The 22,981-nt window shown below is 40.1% G+C and overlaps 1 protein-coding gene and 1 pseudogene across 1 annotated transcript in view; both read left to right on the top strand.

Moving 5' to 3' along the window:
- The first annotated feature begins 2,066 nt into the window (after nucleotides 1–2,066).
- Nucleotides 2,067–2,226, top strand: LOC132421298 (U2 spliceosomal RNA; annotated as a pseudogene).
- A 131-nt stretch (nucleotides 2,227–2,357) lies between these two features.
- The window catches only part of PPP1R36 (protein phosphatase 1 regulatory subunit 36), a 31,227-nt gene continuing 10,603 nt past the window's right edge, over nucleotides 2,358–22,981 (top strand). The window contains 9 exon segments of the mRNA XM_060001533.1: nucleotides 2,358–2,425; nucleotides 2,483–2,557; nucleotides 3,391–3,465; nucleotides 4,962–5,009; nucleotides 12,515–12,601; nucleotides 13,123–13,220; nucleotides 13,320–13,386; nucleotides 15,547–15,645; nucleotides 20,416–20,550. Of these exon segments, the coding sequence (XP_059857516.1) occupies nucleotides 2,358–2,425; nucleotides 2,483–2,557; nucleotides 3,391–3,465; nucleotides 4,962–5,009; nucleotides 12,515–12,601; nucleotides 13,123–13,220; nucleotides 13,320–13,386; nucleotides 15,547–15,645; nucleotides 20,416–20,550 (752 nt within the window).

The raw sequence follows: 22,981 nt of genomic DNA, 5'->3' as shown, positions 1-22,981 counted from the left end.
TTCAATTGCTTCTGTATAATGTGTAAGTAGGTATGAGAAAACTGTTGTGAAGAACTATCCTTAAGCATTAAAATTAGATACAGAATTTAAATCCTTGAAGAAAAATTATGGATCTTTAAAGAAAGATACACGTTTTTACTCTTGATATAGCTCTTGGGATGGAAACATTTTAGGGTATACGTATTTCTAAAATTTAATAGAGTAATACTTAATGTTGAAATGTCTTTCCCTTAGAACAAATGAAGTCATAGACTCTTTTCCTCCACCCCTTTAAGTATAGATAGGGATGTTTGTGAATTGAAGTCTGGGGAAATAAGCAATCAAAAATGGAGTTGCTAATTCAAATACTGGCATTGCTGTTTTCTTACATGTTCGTTTTAAAAGTAGAATTATAACACTTTGAAAATATGTCCATTATGACTTTTTCATAGTATAAGCATGCATTATATCCAGTTAATATCTTGGGCCTAAAATTTGAGACCAGCAACTTAGTTCTATGTCATATGCTCTGAGTTCTTTGACCTTGAGGAATTTATCTTAACTAGGCAAAAAAAAAAAAAAAAAAAAAACCAACTTTCCCTCACAGGACACTTGAAATTATTAAATATTTAGATGGCACCTTTATCCCTACTTTATAGCATCATGAATTGTTTGGTTTTTTTTTTTTAAAGAAAATTATATTTCCATTTTAGGTTGTGAGTTTCTCATGCCATTTAACAAAAAACCTAACTGGTGAAAAATCTAAACTAAGAAATGAGTGGGTCACTTTTAAAATAAATAATGATTTAAAGCCATAAAAACAATTTTTTTATTCCCTCTTTTGTTAGGGCCTAGTGATACAGAAATATAAGATGGTTCCTTAAGAGTTATCGAGGCTTTCCTTTAAATATTATGTCCCTCTACCACATGTGACGTAACTTGTCATGTAACTTCTTTGTAGGTCATTGTTCTGAGTTCTCAACGCTTTTATTTTTACCTTAGTTTTGTATTTTAGATAGCCTAAAGTTAAACATGGTAAGGTATAAAAGATCTTTGGTTTTCTATTAGCATTTCTTCACTCACTGAGATAACTGAAGAAGTTGCCTGGAAGTGTGGGGAATGGGTACCATCCAGAGTCCTTGGTCTCTCTCAGTCCTTTTTGGAGCTTCAACTTATCATTTCTCCTCTTCCCACCCAAAGTTAAATACCCTGCTTGGAGAAAAGCTTTTGGTGATTGGGATATTTTGCTAAATTCTTTTTAAGTGAGTCATCTTGTAATAAGCCAGCCTCTAAGGCTACAGCCTGAAAGCAGCACTGCCAGCGTACAGGTGGGTTTCCTTATATCTGAGCCAACCAGAACAGCTACCAGCAGTGGACTCAAGTGAGTGGAACATGAATCTAGGTGATTACAGTTTTATACCACTGTGACCAGTGATTGTGTGTTACCAAGTAGTGAGACTGGGAGGATGGAGGGAAGGGGAAGCAGTGGGATATCTATTGCTATGTTTTTAAAGTTTATGTGAGTATACAATCACTATTTACTAACCATCTCTTTAACGCTAATTAAGCTGTGGGGATAAAACAAAAGCAGAATATATTAGGCATTCCCAGTCATGTAGTGTCATGTAGCATTGCTTACATCAGTGATGGAAGGAAAACAATACCAAACAATCTGCATATCAACTCAGTTGCAAGAAGAAATTACAAGACACATGATTTGAAAAGTGTAAATACAGAAATATCAGTTGAAAACCCGTTGATACAAAGCAAGTTTCTCTGCTTTGAGAGACACTAATTTTGAGTACTTACTCAGGGTGATGCGTTACACACATTACTCCTTAAAGAGCCTCGTAAACCCCTCATCTGGATATCTTCAAATGGGTTCCACATCTAGCTATGCAGCAGAACCCAGTTTTGAAAACCTTATTTCCTCCCTTGCTCCCCTCCTGCCACGCCCCGCCCTAAATTAACCTAGTCCCAACCTGTATGTTTTCTATTTTATTTTATTTGTTTTTATTTTTCTAACCTGGATTTGAACTTCATTTAGTGCTATTAAACTTTGGAACAAAGGGGAAGCTTCCCTAAGGAACTGAAGACCTTTTGGCTAAGATCAAGTGTAGTATCTGTTCTTATTAGTTTAATATCTGATACATCTTCTATCTGAGGATAACATACTAAGTGGATTTTTGGAGCAGGGAGTTGGAATAGGAGCTTGCTCTGTCCACTCCAAAAAAAAAGTTATTCTAATTAAAAACAAAAAAACAGTGACGCAGTTGACTTCTCGGTGGGAAGGCACGAAGAACGGACTTCTAAAGAAGGAACCCCGGTGCGGCTTTGCTGTGAGACGCTAGGGAGCCACAGCAGGCAAAGGTGTCAGCATGGGCAGCAGTGACGCCCACCCGCCACCGCCGCGGAGGAAGCAGGGTCCCGCCCCCGCCCAACGTCGGCGGGGTTTCTCAGCGCTCACGGGCGGTTAGTTGCCTCCGCGACGGTCGGTCTAAAGCGGCCAGCGGAAGGCCACGTATCGTGTGCCCGAGTTTTATTCGAGGAGGCGGCGGTTGGACTCGCAGGCCGACTAGCCGGATGTAAGTGCACCTGGGCCGCCCCCAGCCTGCGGCGGGTGGAAAGCCGACCCCCTCCCGCCCGCGGCGCCCGACGGGGGCTCGGTGGCGGTGCAGCGACGCCCTCCATTCCCTCGGCCAAGGCCCTGCTCTCCGCCCTCCCCAGGCAGGGGCGCCGCCTTAGCCTGGGGCGAACCTCACTCGAGGAGACCTGGGCTTAGTTGTCTACAAAAACCAGACGATGGAGGTGCGTTCGGCAAACGGTCAAAATTGAATTCCGGCTCCCCCCACAGATATCTAGGTATAGGAAAGTTCCACCGCACCACCTCTAATTGGTTGGCTGAAAAATAAATAGCCGGCCTGCGGAGGAAGCGGTCCTGCCCTGGGTGGGATCCCCAGAGGAGAGGCTGGAGGCTGGTCGCTACCATGGCTTGGAAAGGATAACCTGGTACTTCGCCCACTTCCTCCGAAGGGTGGGGTCAGAATTAGAGTTGCTGTCTAACTCCTCTGAAAGATTGGGGCTGCCTTGGGCACCAGTTTATTGTGGTCTGAGTCCCAGTTAATCAGTAAATTACTATGGTGAGATGACACAGGCTCCTAGCCTTCCTCTCTTCTTTCCCTTCCTTCCTTTCTCCCCTACTTTCCTCCCTTCCTTCCTTTCTAGTGAAACTACACCCAAAAACAATCAAAAAAGATAAAATCCTGGCTTCAAGTTAAAAAAAAAAAAAACAGTTTAAGACTCTACACCTTTATTGAATAGAGTTAAATAGCAACTAGTGAGAATTATTGTTAAAAGTTCATTGTGACATGTGGATTGTAAACTGAACCTTTATCTTTGCTGCAATCATTTCATTTTACAGCAGTTGGGATTACGATTAGGGATGTGGTACTGGAAAGATGAAACCAGAACTCTTGAATTCAGAAGGTAAATTTTAACAAAACTTTATTATAGCTTTTACGAAAATTACGTGTGTTTGGGATAAAAAAATTCAAGCAGCACAGAAGAGTATAAAGAATAAAATAAATATCTGCTGCAATCGCAGCATCTAGAGATAACCGTTTTGGCAGCCTTCCTGATATCCCCTTCTTATGACATTTATCAGCTGCTCCTCTGTATCAGACACCGTGCTAATCAGTTTACCAACCCTTTGAAACAGCTGCGTGTTAATCCACTTTTACAGATGAAGAAACTGATGTCAAAGCGTTAAGAAGTTAGAAGGAAACTAAGTGACTTGGCCAATCACACAGCTCAGAGGTGATTAAGATGTTTTAAATCTAGGTCTACTTGGTTAACAGTCCATATTCTTAACTACTTTATAAAATTGCCTTTTTGAGTTATAGAAACAGAGTTTTACATTAATGGGACCATATATTATACCTGCTGCAGTAGACCGTAAATTTTACAAAGTAAAATTATTAGGTTAGAAAAACTAATTTTAATTCTCCATTGAGAAAATACTGACTCTATTAAAAGTGTATCACTAAACTAACAAAACTAGCCACTATCTGCTGTGCACCTGTTATATCGCAGACATTTGCTTATTTTTCTGAGTCTTAAAACAGCCATGGAAAGTGAGCACTAATATCTCCATTTCATAGATGAAGAAACAAGGCTCAGGGAGATTAAGCCACTGAACCAAAGTCATCCAGCCAGTAAGTAGCAGAACTGACATTTTGAACCAAGATTTATCCAAGTCCTTTCCACTTTATACACTGTCTCCCTCTGATAGACCGCAAGACCTCAATGGCCGGAACTGTCTTAGTCATCTTCATGTCCCTGGAGCCATCTGCAGAACTTCACAGAGTAGGCACTCACCAAATGTTTATTGAACAAGTACAATCAACCAAATAGATTCAAGCAGAGGAAGACTAGAGGCACAGGGCCAGTTAGAAGGCTAATTGTAGGAGGCTTATAAATAGTTATCCAGGTAAGAAACAGAGTCAGAGAGAAAAGGGTGCAGGACTAAGAAATATGCAAGAGATGAAATTGGCAGGATGTTTGGATAGAATTGATTGATACCATATAGTGCCTGAAAGTGAAGGGAGAGGGAGAAGTAGGTGCTTAGGTTGGCTCCCAGGTGTCTGGCTTGGGTGATTTGTTGGCTGGGATTGCCCTTCCCCCATATACAGAATAAAAGAGGCAAAACTGGTGATGTGTTTGAGGTTGCTATGACGTGGACACATCTGTTAGGCTGTTGGTCAAATGGGGCTGAAGGTCAGAAAAGGAGTTGGCTGTGCAGATGTAATTTATAGTTACATTATAAATATAATTAAATATTTAATAGCACTTAAACATGAATAATTTAAAGGCTAACCATTATATTAAAGTCAAAATCAAAAGTTTACATTTCATGGAATATTTATTTCAGTGTTTGAGTAATCTGTCATTTCCACAGCAGTGAGTTCAATTTTTCTTCTCAGATATGTCACAGAAGATTCAGTCGAGTAACTCCTGAAACATCATACTTAGTGAATGTGAGAGTGACAAAGACAGCAAGATAGCTCTGAGATTAGACAGACAGGATAATCACAGGAGTCAAAATATACACGGTAAAGTGTGGGTGCAAATTTTCAGTGCAAATATTTTCTTTTCTCAGTCTTCATATATATATAAAGGCCATCTCAATCCTCTCTTCTTATGATAAAAATTGCACCATACTTTTTACGTACTGATCTTTATAAATGAAGTTATTTTGTAGTATTTTTCAAACTAATTTTTCAGTGCTAATCTAATAATAACCCACCCCAAGTGGGACTTTTTCCTGTATGATCCTACTAACGAATTTACAGATATCAGTTTCACACTGACTTTATTATTCATAAAACATTCATAAACTAAAGTTTCTTTTGGTTCGCTACCAAATTATTCTTTAAAATGGCTTGATTGATTTCCCATGTATATTCCCCACTTGATTTTGGAGAATATACATGGGATGATATGATTTAAAAGGTAGATTGTGTGACATAATGTTGAATGAAAAAGGCCAGACACAAAAATGTAAATATTGTATGATTTTATTTATATAAAAGTTTACAGTAACAGACAAAAGAAAAGAACTGTATTGATAGAGGTCAGAATAGTGGTTACTTTTTGCGGGTTGTCAACTGGCAGGGGAAAGTACAAGAGAACCTTCTGAGGTGCTGGAAATGGTCTATATATTGATTTGGGTGGTGGTTACATGGGTATATACATAGTAGAAAATTCATCAGGGGGAGGGGGGAAGGGTAAGCTGTGACAAAGTGAGAGAGTGGCATGGACATATACACACTACCAAACGTAAAATAGATAGCTAGTGGGAAGCAGCCGCATAGCACAGGGAGATCAGCTAGGTGGTTTGTGACCACCTAGAGGGGTGGGGTAGGGAGGGTGGGAGGGAGGGAGATGCAAGAGATATGGGAACATGTATATGTATAACTGATCCACTTTGTTATAAAGCAGAAACTAACACACCATTGTAAAGCAATTATACTCCAATAAAGATGTTAAAAAAAAAATTCATCAAGCTGTCCACTTAAGATTTACGTGCTTTACTGCATAAATGGAAGCTATACCTCAATTTAAACAGTGTAAAAATAAAACCCCCCAAACACCAGACTGTATCAAGTACACAAATTGGGTGTAGTTAAAGATGGGGAAAGGACTACCATGAAGAATAGATGGGGGCAAACTTTTCATAGTGGAGCTGCTTTGTGTTTAAGCAACTGTGTGGCAAACCCAAGTATTAGGATTACCTTGGGAGTCCAGCTGCTAGGGGTGATGCTAAGGAAAAGAAAAGCAGACTTTTGTATGTTTTAGGCCAAAGTTAATGTTTGGCTTTGTTGGAAATGTAGATACTGATTCCCTTTTAAAGTCTAAGCATGTCCCATCACACATTAAAATGTAGGTCTGAAGTCAGAGAGGACTCATGAGCTGGAACATGCTCTTTTTTTTCAGAGACAATGCTGCGGACACTATGTCACCCCAATTCGTGGTGATGAGACAGGGCTGAGGCAGAGAAGGTGGAGAGGAGACAGTGGTAAGAATGGAAGCTGCAGAGGCAGAGGCTTGTTCAGTCACTGTTCTCACACCAGTTCTGTTCGGTGTCACTCCACAAACCTTTACGAGCATGTGTCATGGCATTGCATCTGTGCTCTAGAAAGCCCTCTCCCATAGTAACGTGGAGGGGCAAGATTAGAACTCGGGAGACAAGACAATTATGCATTACTCTAAGGGGGAGATGGAGACTTGCAGGAGAACAGAGTCAAAGAGTCATGCTAGAGGCAACTCAGATAAATCCGGCCTTGTGTGCCGGGGGAAGTAGCTGGTAAGATTGGCTGTGAGACAAAGGGAGGAAGGAGGCAAGAACGTCTGGGTCACTGAGTGGGTGACAGCATTGTCTATTGAGACAAGGAAGGTGGCAGATCCGGTATGTTTATGGAGGGGTGAAAGGTAACAAGGTTACTTTTTCAGTGTGCAGAATTTGAGATATAGTCGGCCCTTGGTATCTGCAGGGGATTGGTTCTAAGACACCCCCGCCCCCTGCGGGTCCCAAAATGTGCAGATGCTCAAGTCCCTTATATAAAATGACATAGTACAGTCCGCCCTCTGTATCTGCGCGTTCCACAGGCTGACTGGACCTGCCTGTGAGATGTCCAGGTCAAGAATTCAGTAAGCAGAGGTTTGGTTTTCCTGAGAGGGACCGGTGCAGAATTACAGTGGAAAGTGAACTGACTGAGGCCAGAAGCCTAGGAAATACCTACTTCTAAAAATTATGAAATAAGTTTTAAAATATCATATTATTTTTAAAAACCAGAAAATACCATTAAGCAAAAACAACCAAAAAAACTTTACAATCCCACATAAAGAGTATGACTGTTAACGTGGTAACAGTTATTGTATAGCTTTCCAAATCTTCTTTTATGTATGTATACACACACATACATTTTTAACTTACTCTCCATTTCCGTATCTTTTTTCCTCATTACAAAGTTGCACATACTTGTTGAAAAACAAGTATATAAATGTACAAAGTAGAAAGTGGGGAGTTCTGCCACAGTTCTGCCCCCAAAGACCACCGGTGCACCAGTGTTAAGGCTTACCACCTTATTTTTATTTTTTTGTGTTCAACATACTGATTATATTTATTTTACATTCTGTGACTGATAATTCCAGTACCTGAAATCATCGTACGTCTGACTTTGTGGCCAGCTTTTTTTTCTCTTATAGTGTTATTTTAAAAATTTTACTAAATATAAATATTTAAAACTTTTTATATTGGAAGATTTCAAACATAAACAGAAGTAGGGAGAATGGGATAATGAACCCTCACATACCCATAGCATAGCATCAACAGTCACCAAATTAAGGTCAACTTTGTATCATCTATACCCTCATCTTCTCCACCCCTTGATTATTTTGAAGTAAATTCCAGATATCATATCATTTCATCTATAAGTATTTCAGTACATATCTCAAAAAAAATAGGCACTCTATTAAAAAATATAACTAAATTACTATTTACTAGCCTAAAAATACAAAAGGTAATTTCTTAACATTGTCACATATGCAGTTTGTATCCAGATGTCTCCTATTGTTTAATATTTTAAAAGTTTGTTCCAGTCAGGATCCACACAATTTCCATACATTACAGTTGGTTTGATATGTCTCTTAATCGGTGTGCATGTCTTAAGGTTTTGAAAGGTATCTTCACGTGGCCCTCAGAAATAGCAGACAGGCAAAGAAAGAGGAGCTAACTGAAGAGAAAGCATGATTAGAAGGGTCAGGAGGAAAGCCCTGAGACACACAAAGGCCTTCAAAGGCAAAATAAGAAAGGGAATTTCAGTGGGGTGTGGTCAGTAATGTCAGATGCTAAAGAGAGCTCAGGATGGGGCAAAAAGAAGCCTTTGGATTTAGGGGTCGCTGGGGACTTAGGTGAGAAGCCATTTCAGGAAGGCAGTGGAGTAGAAATCAGATTACAGTAGCTAGAGAAGAATCTGAGATAAAGAGTACTCTATTTTTGCTAGTTTCTCATCAGTAAGTTTACCAGTGAAAAAGGAAAGCGACAGTAGCCTTTAGGGGATCCAGTGCTAAGGGAAGGGACTTCTGTTGCTTTTGTTATAAAGGTAGGAAAATTTTGAGTTTGTTTGGGTAGAAAGAAGAGATGGAAGAGAAGAGAAGGAAAGTGGGAATGGGATCAAGAGCGCAGATTAGCTTGGAAAAGGTAGAAGCAGAGTTTCCGCTGAGTATAAGTATGGTGGGAAGGAAGTAATAGAGACAGGAAAGCTTGGGAATTTGAAGGTGCAGGAAGATATATCTATGCCGCTCTCCTTACTGAAAGTAAACCAGACCCTCCCAGGCTACTACTGGGAGGAGAATCTTTTGGTAGCAGTGCTACCGACCCTGACTCATTCCCCCGAGATTGCTGCTCCCTTTCCAGCTCCCTCCTCAGTAACTGCCACCACTGCCACACTGGGCTGGGCCGGGGCTCCGGAAACCTGCATTCACCCAAATGCCCTGACCCAGTACCTAAATGGGGGCATTTCCTGAAGCCAGTGGACAGGAGAGACAGGGAGGGCTTCCCAGGGGAGGCGCTAAGACCTGAGGAGGAGAAGGTGTTGGCAAGGCAAAGGGAGCTCTGGTTGTGGAGTAGGAGAGTGCGTTCTAGGCAGAAGGAACAGCACGTGCAGAGCCCCAGACACATTTGAGACTGCAAGTGGTCAGTACGCTGGGTGTAGAGCTCCAGGCGAGTGTTAAGAGAGGAAGTAGAAGTTTTAAACCAGGGCAAGATCGTGAAAGGTCTTACAGACCGTGCTGACGAATTTAAACTTTATTCAGAGGCCACGTGGGGTCGGGGGTGGGGGGGGATTGAAAGGTTTTAAATGGGGAAGTAATGGGCCAACCAACAAGGCATGCTTCTCTCTGACACAGTGTCTGTAGTCCTAGCCATTCATGTTGCAAGTGCCCCCTACTCCCAGCTGGGAGAGAACCAGCCGCCTGTCTGAGTGTTTGCCAAGGTCGTGGACTCCCCTGAGGACATACAGCCAAGGAAACTACACCTCCAGAAGCCTCGAACTTCTCTTGTTTTTCAACACAGCCTAACCAAAGACTCTAGTAACCACTGAAGAGCTCTAACTGGTGTGGAAGCCAGGAGTGGTCCAGCCCTCCGCATTTTAGTGGTGGGTTCTAGGAGAAAATATGACTGCTTTTTCTCATTTATTTCAGGGCAAAGGGAAATGATGTGACTGTGCTGTGACATTAGGAAATCACATCAACACAGTGTGGTCTGTGATTCTAAATGTGTTGCCAGATTGAGAGGGAGACTACGGAGACCGGGAGGAGGTACAGCTCTAGGTCAGACTGTGGTTTGGGAGCCAATCAGAGGTGCAGTTCAAAGGACAATGTTTAATTGTTACTAGTGATGCTTCTTAGTGATTCCAAATGCACTGTGAGCATAGGCTGCTTTTAGAGCTATGGCAGGACACTCACAAAGAGACGTCCGTCTCACCATCTGATCCGGAGAATGACTTCAGTCAAGTGAAAAGCCACTCAGGCAAGTGTGGGAAGACGTGTCCAGAGGTCAGAGAATAAGGACTAGAGGTTTCGCAGTAAATGCCAGACTACTGCCTAAGAGCAGGCACTACCTGCCGCAAGTTTCAAATACTGAGACATGGTCAGCCTCTCTGAGCCTTAGTTCTCCATCAGTAAAATGATAGCCATGTACCAGATGATCTTTTAGATGTCTTCTAAGCCCCAAATTCTATGATCTTATGATTTTATAATTCTAAGTTCATTTGACTTAGTTCATAGACCTGATCCAAATGTATCCTTTCCTTATCTTAAGGCTCTCTTGTCTCAAATCAACTCAGGCAAACTAACTAATAGGGCAAAAAATGTTGAATTATAGGGATGGGACTGAGGCAAGGTTAGGAGGGAAGCAATTTCATTTGACACTAACTGAAATTGGGTGTTTCTATCTATATTCTCTCATCTTCTAGAGAAGAGAAACCCTGGGAAGGGCTGGTGACCTGAGTTTTCTTTAGCCTGTTAGGAAAGTTAAGAGCCAATGGCTTGTAAGTGGCCAGAATGTTGTGACGGTCCAAGAGAAAACTGAAAACAACTTTGTGTTCTTGTTTAGGGTGTTTCTATTAATGCCACACATTAGATATCCAGCGAGTAGAATGGACTTCAAAGAGCTCTTAGAAAATGTCTGAATGTTTGGGGGAACTGAGGATTTTGTTAAAGGCTATCTAAATGGCCTGTCAATAGAATGTATCAACAATGTACTGTTTCTTCCTCTATACCTCTATCAACTTTTTTTTAGGAACGCAGATAATAAATCAATACATTCTTGTTATTAAGATAACCTGAAATAATACAGAAGTATACAGCTGTGGAAGATAGCTCTCTTCATCACTACGCCTCCTCTCTGCCCCATCTCTCTTTGGAGGTACCCACCATCACCATTTGGTATCCTTTCATTTCTTTTTTCCTGCCACCTCCTCAGTATTTCAGCACACCTTCCCTCTAAATACCCAATCCTTGGAGACCAGTGATAAGAAGAGGACAAGAAACAATGAAAAGTTTAGAAATTTCTACATCCACTAACCAACTTGGTGCCAGTGGTCTGAAAAGAAAGAACAATACAAAAAATCATTCCCTTGAGGTGATATCGTGTACATGCTTTTAGATTCTAACCTAGTCTACAACCTGAATATTGCCAGGATGTTGGCAAAAACTCCTGGAAGAAGAAAGTACCAAACTGGTTAACTTTATCATTCCCATGGGAGGTATTTCTCTAAAATGATGACTTTGTGGGTAACCAATCCCAGAAAAATTTTAAAGGAAGTTGTTTCAAAACTGTTGTGTTGACAAAGAGATGATAAAGAGTATATATGCATGATTAGGGAATGACTAAAATCTGGGGAAAAGTGCGTCTACTTACTATATCTATGCTTAAACTTGACAGAGAGACATGTAACTGTGGGCAGAGATTAAGCTTCTGGGTGGTGTTATCAACATGGCATTGTTTCAGGCAGAAAAATAAACGTCATAATCCACAATGGTCACCAAACCAATGTATTTGGTAGACACCACAGTTCTAGAAAATGAACTCTCTATGAGGCAGGAACCACATCCTGCTAGTCTTCAAAACGCTTTTCTCTGTCTTCCTATTAAGCATTTGCTGATAATCCTGAGAGTCTGTGCATTGACTGTAATCAGACACCACTTATTTTCAACGTTATAGCAATGCCTGACACAGAGTATGGCCTCAGTACACATTTATTTGTTGCTTAATTGTGGTCCATTGTTAGTTAGGCCCATTACTGCTTGGTAATTCTTGTACAAAAACTATAGAGTCAAAGCAACCCTGAGTTAAGTAAAGGGTCCTGAAACCTTCTTCGAGATCCTCAAGCTTCTAGAAGAGTCCACAGCAGTGATAACGAGGTGGCTGCTCGGGGGGCAGGACTGCCTGGCGGGTAAACACATGGCTCTGCGGCTAGAGAACCTGTGCCCGGTCCTGGCTTTGGCACTTGTTAAGTGATCTTGGTCCAGTTACTTAATATCTTTCTAAGGTTCAATCTTTCTCATATGTAAAAATTGTAATAATAGTAATATTTTCCTAATAGAGTTGCTGTGAAGATTGAATGAGGTCATGCTTAGAAGCACGTAACCAGTACTCAGTAAATCAAAAAATCCTTCCAAACTGATCACGAGCTTTCTGTTTCTTCTGAAGTTACTGCAGCATTTTCAGATGGAAATGTTTTGTGTATGGTGGTATTCAGGGGGCTAGTGATACGTAAAGTCTGATCTTTTCATCTTTTTCTAGATGATTGTACCACATGTAAATAAATAAATTAAGTACAGCTGTGCCTCAGATTCTCTCCAGGACACTCACAATATGTGCTGGTCCTCAGGTTCCATGAGCTATGGTCATGCTCTGATTAGTTTCCCCCGGGAAAAGGTTCAGTTCCTAATTTTCTCGTTTCTATTACAGTTTTACACCTGCAGTAGAACTCAGAGAAAGAGGAAAGAAAGGCAAAGCAGTTCACTTTGCTGAAATTGATGGTCCAGCTTCAGACAGGTAGCTTAACTTAGCACCATGGCAGTGTTGCTGATAGCACCTCTCAGCAGAATGGCTTAAGCCTCTGCAGACTCTAAGAAAATATCATTCCCGTCATCCTAGGTTGAAATGCAAATAGCCATCAAGGAAGGAACATGCACTATTTCACAGTTATGGTGGGAGTTACAATCATCCCAATGATGTATCCCTGTGATAATTCGGCTATTAGCAAATTTTCAGCTTCTTTAAAAAAAAATCTGAAAATGATAGCTATGCCAAAAATAGATGATTTAAATGATCTATTTTGGATCAAATTGGTATTTACCTTTTATGTAAGGCAGTGTGCATTCCTCCTACCCCTAGCATAGTAAATATAATGTTTAATAAAATGTATTCCAAAATGATCCTACATTAAATGAAACCCACACATGACACTCAGGGTCTCCTTACTTTAGAGTAAACACCCCATGTGCCTCAGGGTAGATAAAATACAACTAAAACCTTTCAAAGCACTACTATAGACTGTTATATCCCCAAAACAGGTTGACAGATAAAAGGTTTGCTTTAAGAGACGACAAGTCACCCAAAGGCTTAGAGAAACGAAGTCAGCAGGGCAATGTTACACTCCTCGATGCTAAATGTGAGTAACTGCTTCATCATCCTTACATGTATTACCTGGTGTCAACCTCTAAGGCAGCTCTTTGTCCCTCTTTCAATTGTCCATCTTCTCTCCTTTCAGATGTTGCTTTGCTTTTGCTACAAGATACTGAGATGCAGCATATCTGTTCTTTTACAACATTTCTGAGGTATGTAATGCTGGTGAGACGTTTTAGATCTTTTATCCTTTATTTTGAAATCATCCCATCTGATAAGGGATGACAAATCTGATCTTTGGAGAAAGGGCTGGCTCTATGCAAGCCATTCTCTCAGGATTCAGTTTCCAAGACTGAGACCAAAGAGAGGAAGCCAGAAGTTACAGGAGCCCCAAATAAAGTCCAGGGCAAGGAGTATGGTGAGCACGTCGTCAGAGGCCCATTGAGACTGCGCTATGTATGTATTGGTTAAAGGGTATACTCATTTACTGAAGATCAGTTTTCTCCACTAGTTAGGTTTGGCAGCCCCAACAAGTACTAGGTGTGTGACTCTGGGGGAGCTTTGGGATCTTCCCGAGCCTCAGTTTCCTTGGATACAAAATTGGAAGAAATGGTGTCTCCACGTGGCTGTACGTGGAAGGTGCTTCTCCTGGCAGCTGCACTTGTAAGTGCTCAGTGGGAGTTGGGTATCCTATGCTGTGGGCAGCGCTCACAGACTCCCTCAGCATTCAGTAAAGGCCGCATCTGGCAAACACCTGAGATTCTCTGCCTGAAGCTTTATTCTATGGCAGGAGCACACTCAGCCTGCCTGCAGGGCTACAGGACAAGCTTGGGGCACTAGGAAGTCAGTGCCCGAGAAGCAGCCTCCAATCAGTGATATGCTGGAGGGAGAGTTGGTAGATAAATATCCCAGCTTCCATCTGTCAGGATAACTCTTAAGTTTTCTACGCTGTCTCCTAGAGTCCCTCATGGTACTGAACTACATTGGTCCACAGTGATAACGAACTTGTTAACATCCCCTTTCCATCTCACCTCCCCACTCCCCTACTGATGTTTCTTGTGATCACTTCCTAGTAAACTACTTACTCGCAAATCTGTCTCATGGTGTGTTTCTGGGAGAACCCAACCTAGGACAGGTAGTTATCAATACTGTGAAAAAAAAGTCTGCAATGCTCATCTTCATCCTGCTCTCAAGGTATGGTTAAGGAATGCATGCCAGAGTAAGAATTTCCATTTGGGGTTAGAAAGGAAGCAGCAAAAATCTTGTAAGAATATTTAGAAAGAAAACAAAGCCTTCTAGTTTTAAAACAAATGAGATAGGATTGTAAATCGATGCAGTCTTTTTGGAGAGCAAAACTTATGAAACTTTAATGTGCAGATATTCTATGTCCTAGCAATTTCACTTCTAGGAAGTTACTCAGAGATGTGGCTATAAGAATAATTACTGCAGCAATGTCTATAATATTTTTTAAAAACCCAAATATCCATCAGTAGAGGATTAGTTAAATAAATTATGAGCTATAGCATACTTTATCCACCTGTTTAAAAAAGTGAGGAAAATCTATACATGGTATCATGGAAAGAGGTCCATGTTACACAGGTAAGTGACAGAAGCAAGTTGCAAAGACTTGTATATACCGCATTATCCCATTTGTTACCAAAAAAAAAAAAAGTAAGGCATATATTCATGCATATGTATGTGTGCTGGTGGGGGAGGACCTTCTATGTGATTGCCTATGCTCTAGAAGGTTTAGGACGGATTCATGCCAAACTCTTAACAGTGGCTACCACTAAGGAGTAGGATAGTGACAAAGGAGTGAGGGGAGAGTCTTTTTACTTGTTACATTTGTGTACTTTTTTTTTTTTTTTTTTTTTGCGGTACGTGGGCCTCTCACTGTTGTGGCCTCTCCCGTTGAGGAGCACAGGCTCTGGACGCGCAGGCTCAGCGGCCATGGCTCACGGGCCCAGCCGCTCCGCGGCATGTGGGATCTTCCCGGACCGGGGCACGAACCCGTGTCCCTTGCATCGGCAGGCGGACTCTCAACCACTGTGCCACCAGGAAAGCCCACATTTGTGTACATTTTTTAAACAACAACAAAAAATTACCTGTATTATAAAAACACTTTAAAAATGAAAACTAATTGGTAAGCAAAACTATAATTCAGTTGTGACCTCTCAAAAAATTTTGTTTATGAAAATCAGGTTTCTTATATCTTCAACAGTTATAGTAGATAGAATTTTAAATGGTAAATTAGTTGTGTGATGGGTATGGTAACATGTGTTTCTACTTATTCTTGTGTGCCCATATATTTTTTTATGACAAGCTTTATGTTTGAAATATGTTTTCATTATTTTCTTTTAATCTCCCCATAGGAATAAGAATCTTGACGATTTCCTCATGGCATTGTTGTACTATTTATATTATTACTTGGAAAAAATCTCACAGGAAAAGAAACCCAAAAGCTGTGTGGTGTAAGTAGAATTTTGTAGTGTACTTTATTTTTATTGATTGATTTATTTATTTTTGGCCACGCCACGCAGCTTCCGGGATGTTAGTTCCCCGACCTGGGATCGAACCCGGGGCCCTGGCAGTGAAAGCACCGAGTCCTAACCACTGGACTGCCAGGGAATTCCCTGTAGTGCACTTTAAAGCTTTATCACTGCCAGTATTAAAACTAACTTTTGTCTAGGGTAAAGAGATGATGGAAATTTAAAAATCTTGGAGTATGCTAAAACATTTTACAGGGAGGGGTTCACCAGTTCTAAGGCTCACTGAATAATTCAGATGGGTATTCTGTTAACTAAATATTGCAAATAATATAGACCAGCACTGCCCAATAGAGGAGTATGCCCAATATGTGAGAGCCATATATGTAATTTAAACTTTTCTGATGCCATATTTTTAAAATGTAAAGATACATGTGAAATTAATTTTAACAAGATATCTTATTTAACCCAATGACTCAAAAATATTATCATTGCAACCTGTAGTCAATACTAGGAAGTTATTGATGAAATACTTTACATTTTTGTAGTAAGTGTTTGAAATGGTGTCTATTTTACAAATACAATATACCTCAATTTAGACTAGCCACAGTCAGTGCTCAGTAGCTACATGTGGCTCACAGCTACCATATTGGACAGTGCAGATAGAGATATTGTTTCTGTGTTTGTCTTGCTTACAAAGTTCTTGCTAAAGGCTTTGTAAGCATCTAATGAAAAAAACTAAGAATTTAAAAAATTAACAGATATGACCAAAATGATATTACATATCATAGAAGAAAACGACTTCTTAGGCTACATGTGAAGAATTTAATCACTTTAGGTGGAGGTGGCTCGGAGCTATACAGGGCAAGAATCTGGGAACTCAGAGTCCAGAGCAGAACAATGCCTCTCAGGCTTGGTGACCTTTGCAAGCCATGGAACTTTCCCAGTGCCCAGGCTGCCCTCCCCAGTATATGTGGAACCGACCCAGTGATTTTGCTGTTAGGAATGCTGGATAGAGTCATCAATTTGTTGTTGTAGAATGTTTTCAAAATGCAAAATCCTTGCCTATAAACAAGCAGTTTGAAAAATTTTGTGGATAGATAAATGTCTTGGGATAGCACTTTTGTAAAGAACCAAATAAATAATTCAAACACTACTACTACAGTAAAGCCATTATAATATGCAACATCTAGCAGAGCAGCCAGAGAACATGAAGTGTTTCCGTGGTAGCAAGCAAATGGGCTCAAGCCAGCTGTGGGCTCAGAAGGTTTGAGGAGTCTTAACTATTTCCAAAGAAGAAATTTATTAGATTTTGATAGCATATTAGCTTATATTTTGTATGTTTTTTTCTAATTCTGTGGATTGTTGCTAATCAAGCAGAGACGTTGGGGGGGGGGCGGGATGAATTGGGAGATTGGAATTGACATACATACACTCTTGATACTATGTATAAAATAGATAACTAATGAGAACCTACTGTATAGCTCAGGGAACTCTACTCAGTGTTCTGTGGTGACATAAATGGGAAGGAAATCCAAAAAAGAGGGGATATGAGTATATGTATAGCTGATTCACTTTGCTGAACAGTAGAAACTAACACAATATTGTAAGGCAACTATACTCCAATAAAATTTTTTTAAAAAAGCAAAGACATTGTTTAATTTCTTAATTTATAGAAATAGATAACAGAAGAAAGGTTTCTTAGTTATTTTTAAAATATACTAAAGGGCTTCCCTGGTGGCACAGTGGTTAAGAATCTGCCTGCCAATGCAGGGGACATGAGTTTGAGCCCTGGTCTGGGAAGATCCCACACGCTGCGGGGCAGCTAAGCCCGCGTGCCACAACTACTGAAGCCCACGCACCTAGAGCCCATGCTCCGCAACAAAAGAAGCCACCGCAATGAGAAGCCTGTGCACCGCAACGAAGAGTAGCCCCTGCTCGCCACAACTAGAGAAAGCCCGCACACAGCAACGAACACACAATGCAGCCATAAATAAATTTAAAAAATTATTAAAAAATAATAAAATAAAATATACTAAAAATTATTAGAACCCAGTGATATATGGTAGACTTTCATGGAAGGAATCAGTTACAGAATGACAAAGAAAAATCCAAGCCTTAAAATTAATGGTTCTGTGGTGTGATTCTAAAAAAAGCATAACAACTTTTCATTTTCAAGCTTCTAGTAGTCAGTTGGTTTATTTATTATAATAGAAACAAATGTAAATTACATTGAGATATCTGGATATAAATAACTTTAAGAAAAAAATTAATTTCCATCAAAATAGTGGGGTATAACATAGGGATAATAGTAGCATTCACTTTACAGTTATTGTCCAGATTATATGAGTTAATGCATATTATCTTAGCCTAGTGGTTGGCCCTTGGAAGGAAAGCCTATAACCTGTGAGAGGAGAGCAGGAAGAGTTACAGAAGGATATTAAAGATACACTTTGATGGTCTTAGATGACTAAATGCCCTAATTCCAGAAGAAAAACCTTATCCCCATTTAACGGATGATGAAACTAAGGCTCAGAGAGGTTAAATGGCTGTTGTACATGCCAAGTTAGTGATGGAGCTGAGGCTAGAATCCAGGTCTCTAACTCCAAAGTCTCTGCCTAAACCACTGTGTGGTGTCCCCACATCCCTTACCAATGAACTCGGCTCTCTGTCCCTCAGTTTATCCATTTGTAATTAGGACTTACAGCTTCTGAACAAAGGTACAATTATGTATGCAGTTTTAAACATCATAAGTATTTTCAAGTTATTACAATCGTTGTAATCATAATTTTTAATGGTGGCATAACTTTCCATCAAGTTACTGCATGTTAATAACTTATTAACCTACCTATTAAGAAGCAATGTAGTATAGTGGTTAAGGGTACAGACTTTGGTGCCTGGCTTCAGTCCCACAGGGGCACTCATATGTTAGGTTAATGTCAAATCCTTAAATAGTACTTGGCTCTATTACTACAGCCTGTATTACTACTCCTAGTATCCCTCTATTTTATATATTTTGGGAGTCTCCAGTTTTTCTGATAGTCAAATAGATAAATAATAATGGCATTGAATATCTTCATGCATTAGATTTCTCCCCTAACTTTGGATGATCTTTTACAAAGAATAAATTTCCAGGAGAGATTATTGGATCAAAGTTTATGACCAATTGTATGGCACTTGAAATTATTACTAAAAATTTTTCCAAAGGGTTATACCTGGGTTTATTATTTATTTATTTATTTATTTTTTCTTCTTTGCGGTACGCGGGCCTCTCACTGTTGTGGCCTCTCCCGTTGCGGAGCACAGGCTCCGGACGCGCAGGCTCAGCGGCCATGGCTCACGGGCCCAGCCACTCCGCGGCATGTGGGATCTTCCCGGACCGGGGCACGAACCCGTGTCCCCTGCATCGGCAGGCGGACTCTCAACCACTGCACCACCAGGGAAGACCCCTGTGTTTATTTTAAATGCCAGGCTCTACCCAGACCTACTGAACCAAAATCTGGAAGAGGGGTTGCCCTTGGGAATTTGCACTTTTAGCAAATACCCCAGGCAATTCTTACATATATTAAAACTTGAGAACCATTGGCGGAAACGTTTCAAAGCATTTCTTCGTTGTTGTTTGGTTTGCTTTGTTTTCAACAGCAGAAGAAGAGATTAACTATAGGCAGGTCTGGCAAAGCAGGGGTGAGGATGAGGGAAGGCAACAGGGAGGCAGGCACAGTGATGGTCACCGGGGTGCTCGTGGGTGTGTGTGTTGGGTTTATATGATATTTGGGCATTTAAAGTTGGAACCCACCTTATCTATTCCAGAAACTCATTTTATTCCAATTACTCACAGGCCTTCTCACCACAGTGATAATGTTTTGTGCTTTGAAACATCCGTATTATCCTTAAACCCACCACCTTTCCCCACAGCTTATCCTCATGCAGTCAGTCTAGTGGTTAACATCAGAAGGGGCAGGTTGTCTTTCTTGTTTAGAGTGCATTTCGTTTGGCTTTTATCATTCTGAAAATAAAAAGGCAGGGACAAAGTTAGTGACACTTCATTTTTCAATAGCAATCATTGGAATGTATTGTCGGCAATGTTTCCTACTGTACTGTACAGCAAAAATGTCTAAAATTAGGCTTCAGACATGCCGTAACCTAAAAACAGGTTGCCTTTTAGAAAGTACATTTGCAATTCAATTGGAACTGGGGCTGTGTTTTCACAGGGAAGCAAGGTGATTGTAATTGATGCCAGAGTTCCCAGAGTGGTATTCCACGGATGCCACCTTAGCAAACACAGAACTGAGGGTGGACAAACATCGAGTAGTTCAAACATGGAGCCCCCGAACTTAGTAATAACATCAGAAACCCAGGGGAAGCTAAGGTGGGAAAGAGTCTCCATGGCTGTTTTAGCAAAACAGCAGGAAAATTGGCTGCTAACTGCCACAGAAACTAGTATAGGGAATTTGTTAGTTGAGCTGTTCTATATAAATTAGGACTTCCTGTGTATAAAATTGAGGATACATATACAATTTATAAAGAATCTATTAAAAAAGTGAATATTCAGCATAAACTTGAGATGCTGATTACAATGATAAATATCAAAGGGCTTTGAGGAACTTTCTCTGCCACAGCTCAAATAAAATAAATGCAATGATAAGTGAGGTGTGTTGACTCAGGTTTCTTTCAAAATAGTTTATACTTCTGACTTTTTACTAATTAATATAGACATTTGCCAACATTAATCCAGATTATTGTTTTTCTTTTCAGGGGCCTTGTAGAGAAAAAAGAGATGGAATTGATTATCAGTAAGTTAGAAGCAGCACAGAAATACTTGGCACAGGAGTACTGTGTCCTCGTCCTGGGCTTGGGAATGCCTGATAAGCATCACATGTGCTGCGGAAAGTAAGTCCCCACTTAGGATTTTGTTAGATCTTCACTTGTGTGTAGATCCACATCCTTACAACCCTCAGCTTTGACTTTTGGTGCCCCTGAGAAAGGTTCCTTTTTTGTTGTACAGAATCACTGGCCTCAGCTGAGACTCTGTCCCAAACACATGTGACATCTTGTTTGAGAGAGCCAAATGAGTATAGGAAGAATCCCAGAACCTTGGCTGATATATTTTTTTCTTTTTTCAAATTAAAGTTGATTTACAATATCGTGTTAGTTTCAGGTGTGGCAGATGTTTTAACAACCTTCTACTATTTGGGTATAAATTTCTCTCAGGTTATATCAGTTCAATGAAATCTTGCTTTCTGCCAGGAAGGCTTCTTGCTGTCCGACAAGGGCCACTTGGCTGCCTTGGGCAGGAGGCCAAGTGATGGGCCAGTGTTGAAGCGGGTATTGGGTGTGTCCCCTTCCCTTCTGCTGCTTGTTTTGCAGCAACAGTTGTGGGTATAATTGTGTAAGGTGGGAGTTGTAAGATGACCCTGTTTGTGGGAAGGCAATTTTTACCTTAGGATAACAGTTCATACACTACTATAACTAAAATTTTAAAGTGTCTTATCACAGGAAAGTTCGGGGTCACAGGAGAGAAAACTCCAATCCTTAAGCCAAAATCTCCTTCTCTTAAGTAGTAGTTTCACAACAGGCTCAAGATCCATGCCATGGTCATGGCCAGACCTTTTACATTTTTTAAAAACTTTATTGGGAAAGAACCCAATACATGATTTCTCTCTCTCCACATTCCCCCACATTTTCAAAATACAAATATTTGTATTGTACATACTTTTTTGTGTTCCACATTTTTTCTGTGTACCTTTTTCTATTATTCTGCTTATATAATCTCACCTACCACTTTGAATAACAACTGTAGTCATTCTGTTGTATAATATACCAGTTTGCTTAACCATTCCTCTTGTGTACATCTGTGTGGTTTCAGTTTTTCTGCTTTCTAATGTTTTTGCATTGAATATCTTTATATAAATAACTTTGTTCATTTGGGCTGTTTACTTATGGCTTATTACCCAGAATGCACTTATCTGGAAGGCATGAACAATTTTATAGCTCTTGTTACATATTGCCAGATTGTCCTTTAAAAAGGTTAAAACATTCTTTATCACCATAAGCAATAAGCATACTTGTTTTTATTAGTTTAGTATTTTTAATAGCTTAAAGGTATATAAAAATCTTAAGGATATTTTATTTGACTGAATATTTTTCATGACTACAGAGTTTGTGTTCTTTTTTTGTGTACAATAATTTATTGCCTGTTCCTCCTCTAGTTTTAACCATCTATCAAGTGGAAACTGGGAATTAGTATAATTTATATTTCATATAGCAAGGATTGGTTACTTGTTTTTTCTAGTTTGTTGCTTTCATTTTGATATTTACGTTTTTACACATTATGAAAATGTTTTAAGTTTTTATTTATTTGAACATTTCCACCTTGTTTCTGATGCTATTCAATAGTCATACAAGTTCTTGCATTCCTGGGTTCATTCTGTTCATTTCCAGGCTAAACTCCTCACCTTTCTTTCTTAGTTTTTAAAAATAGGATTAAAGGGCTTCCCTGGTGGCACAGTGGTTGAGAGTCCGCCTGCCGATGCAGGGGACACGGGTTTGCGCCCCGCTCTGGGAAGATCCCACAAGCTGCGGAGTGGCTGGGCCCATGAGCCATGGCCACTGAGCCTGCGCGTCTGGAGCTTGGGCTCCACAGCAGGAGAGGCCACAACAGTGAGAGGCCCGCGTACCGAAAAAAAAAAAAAAAAGGATTAAAAAAAAAAAGCTTTGATCCATTTGAAATTTGTTATATCTGATCAGATGAGCTATGAATCTAAGATATTTTTTCTTTACTAATAGCCAACTTTCCTGTAATATTTATTAGTGATATTTTCCACTGTAACATTTCTTGTTTATTAGATGTTGAATTTTTCTAATATTTTAACCCATTTTAGGGAATTCCTATTGAATTTTTTTGATTAGTTTTTCTCTTTTAAACATCAGAACTATACAGCTTGTATTTTGCTTTGCTTTATTCAACAAACATTATTGCTCTGTGGTAATCGTGGTGCTAAGTGCCAGGGTACAAGGAAAATGGTCTCTCCTTTCAAGGAGCATACAGTCTATTGGAGGAGTCATCAGGTAAGGAGACCAGTGACTGTTGCAATAGAGGTATAGACAGAGATTGGGCACCCAAAGCAGGAAAGGCGAGGAGCAGTGGACCTCAGGGAGTGCAGGCAGTGAGCTGGGCTGGAAAGGAGGTGATTTAGCTGAAAACAAGTACTCACTCCTATTACCTCCAGAAACCTTATATTTGGTGATCTTGCCTATTTGAGATCAATTTCACTATTAATCAAGTTCTAAGCAATATCTACCAAGAACCTTTTATTGTTTA

The sequence above is a fragment of the Delphinus delphis genome, chromosome 2 (genome assembly GCF_949987515.2).
Source record: "Delphinus delphis chromosome 2, mDelDel1.2, whole genome shotgun sequence".
Taxonomy (NCBI): Eukaryota; Metazoa; Chordata; class Mammalia; order Artiodactyla; family Delphinidae; genus Delphinus; species Delphinus delphis.
This window is presented reverse-complemented; position numbering and strand designations above follow the sequence as displayed.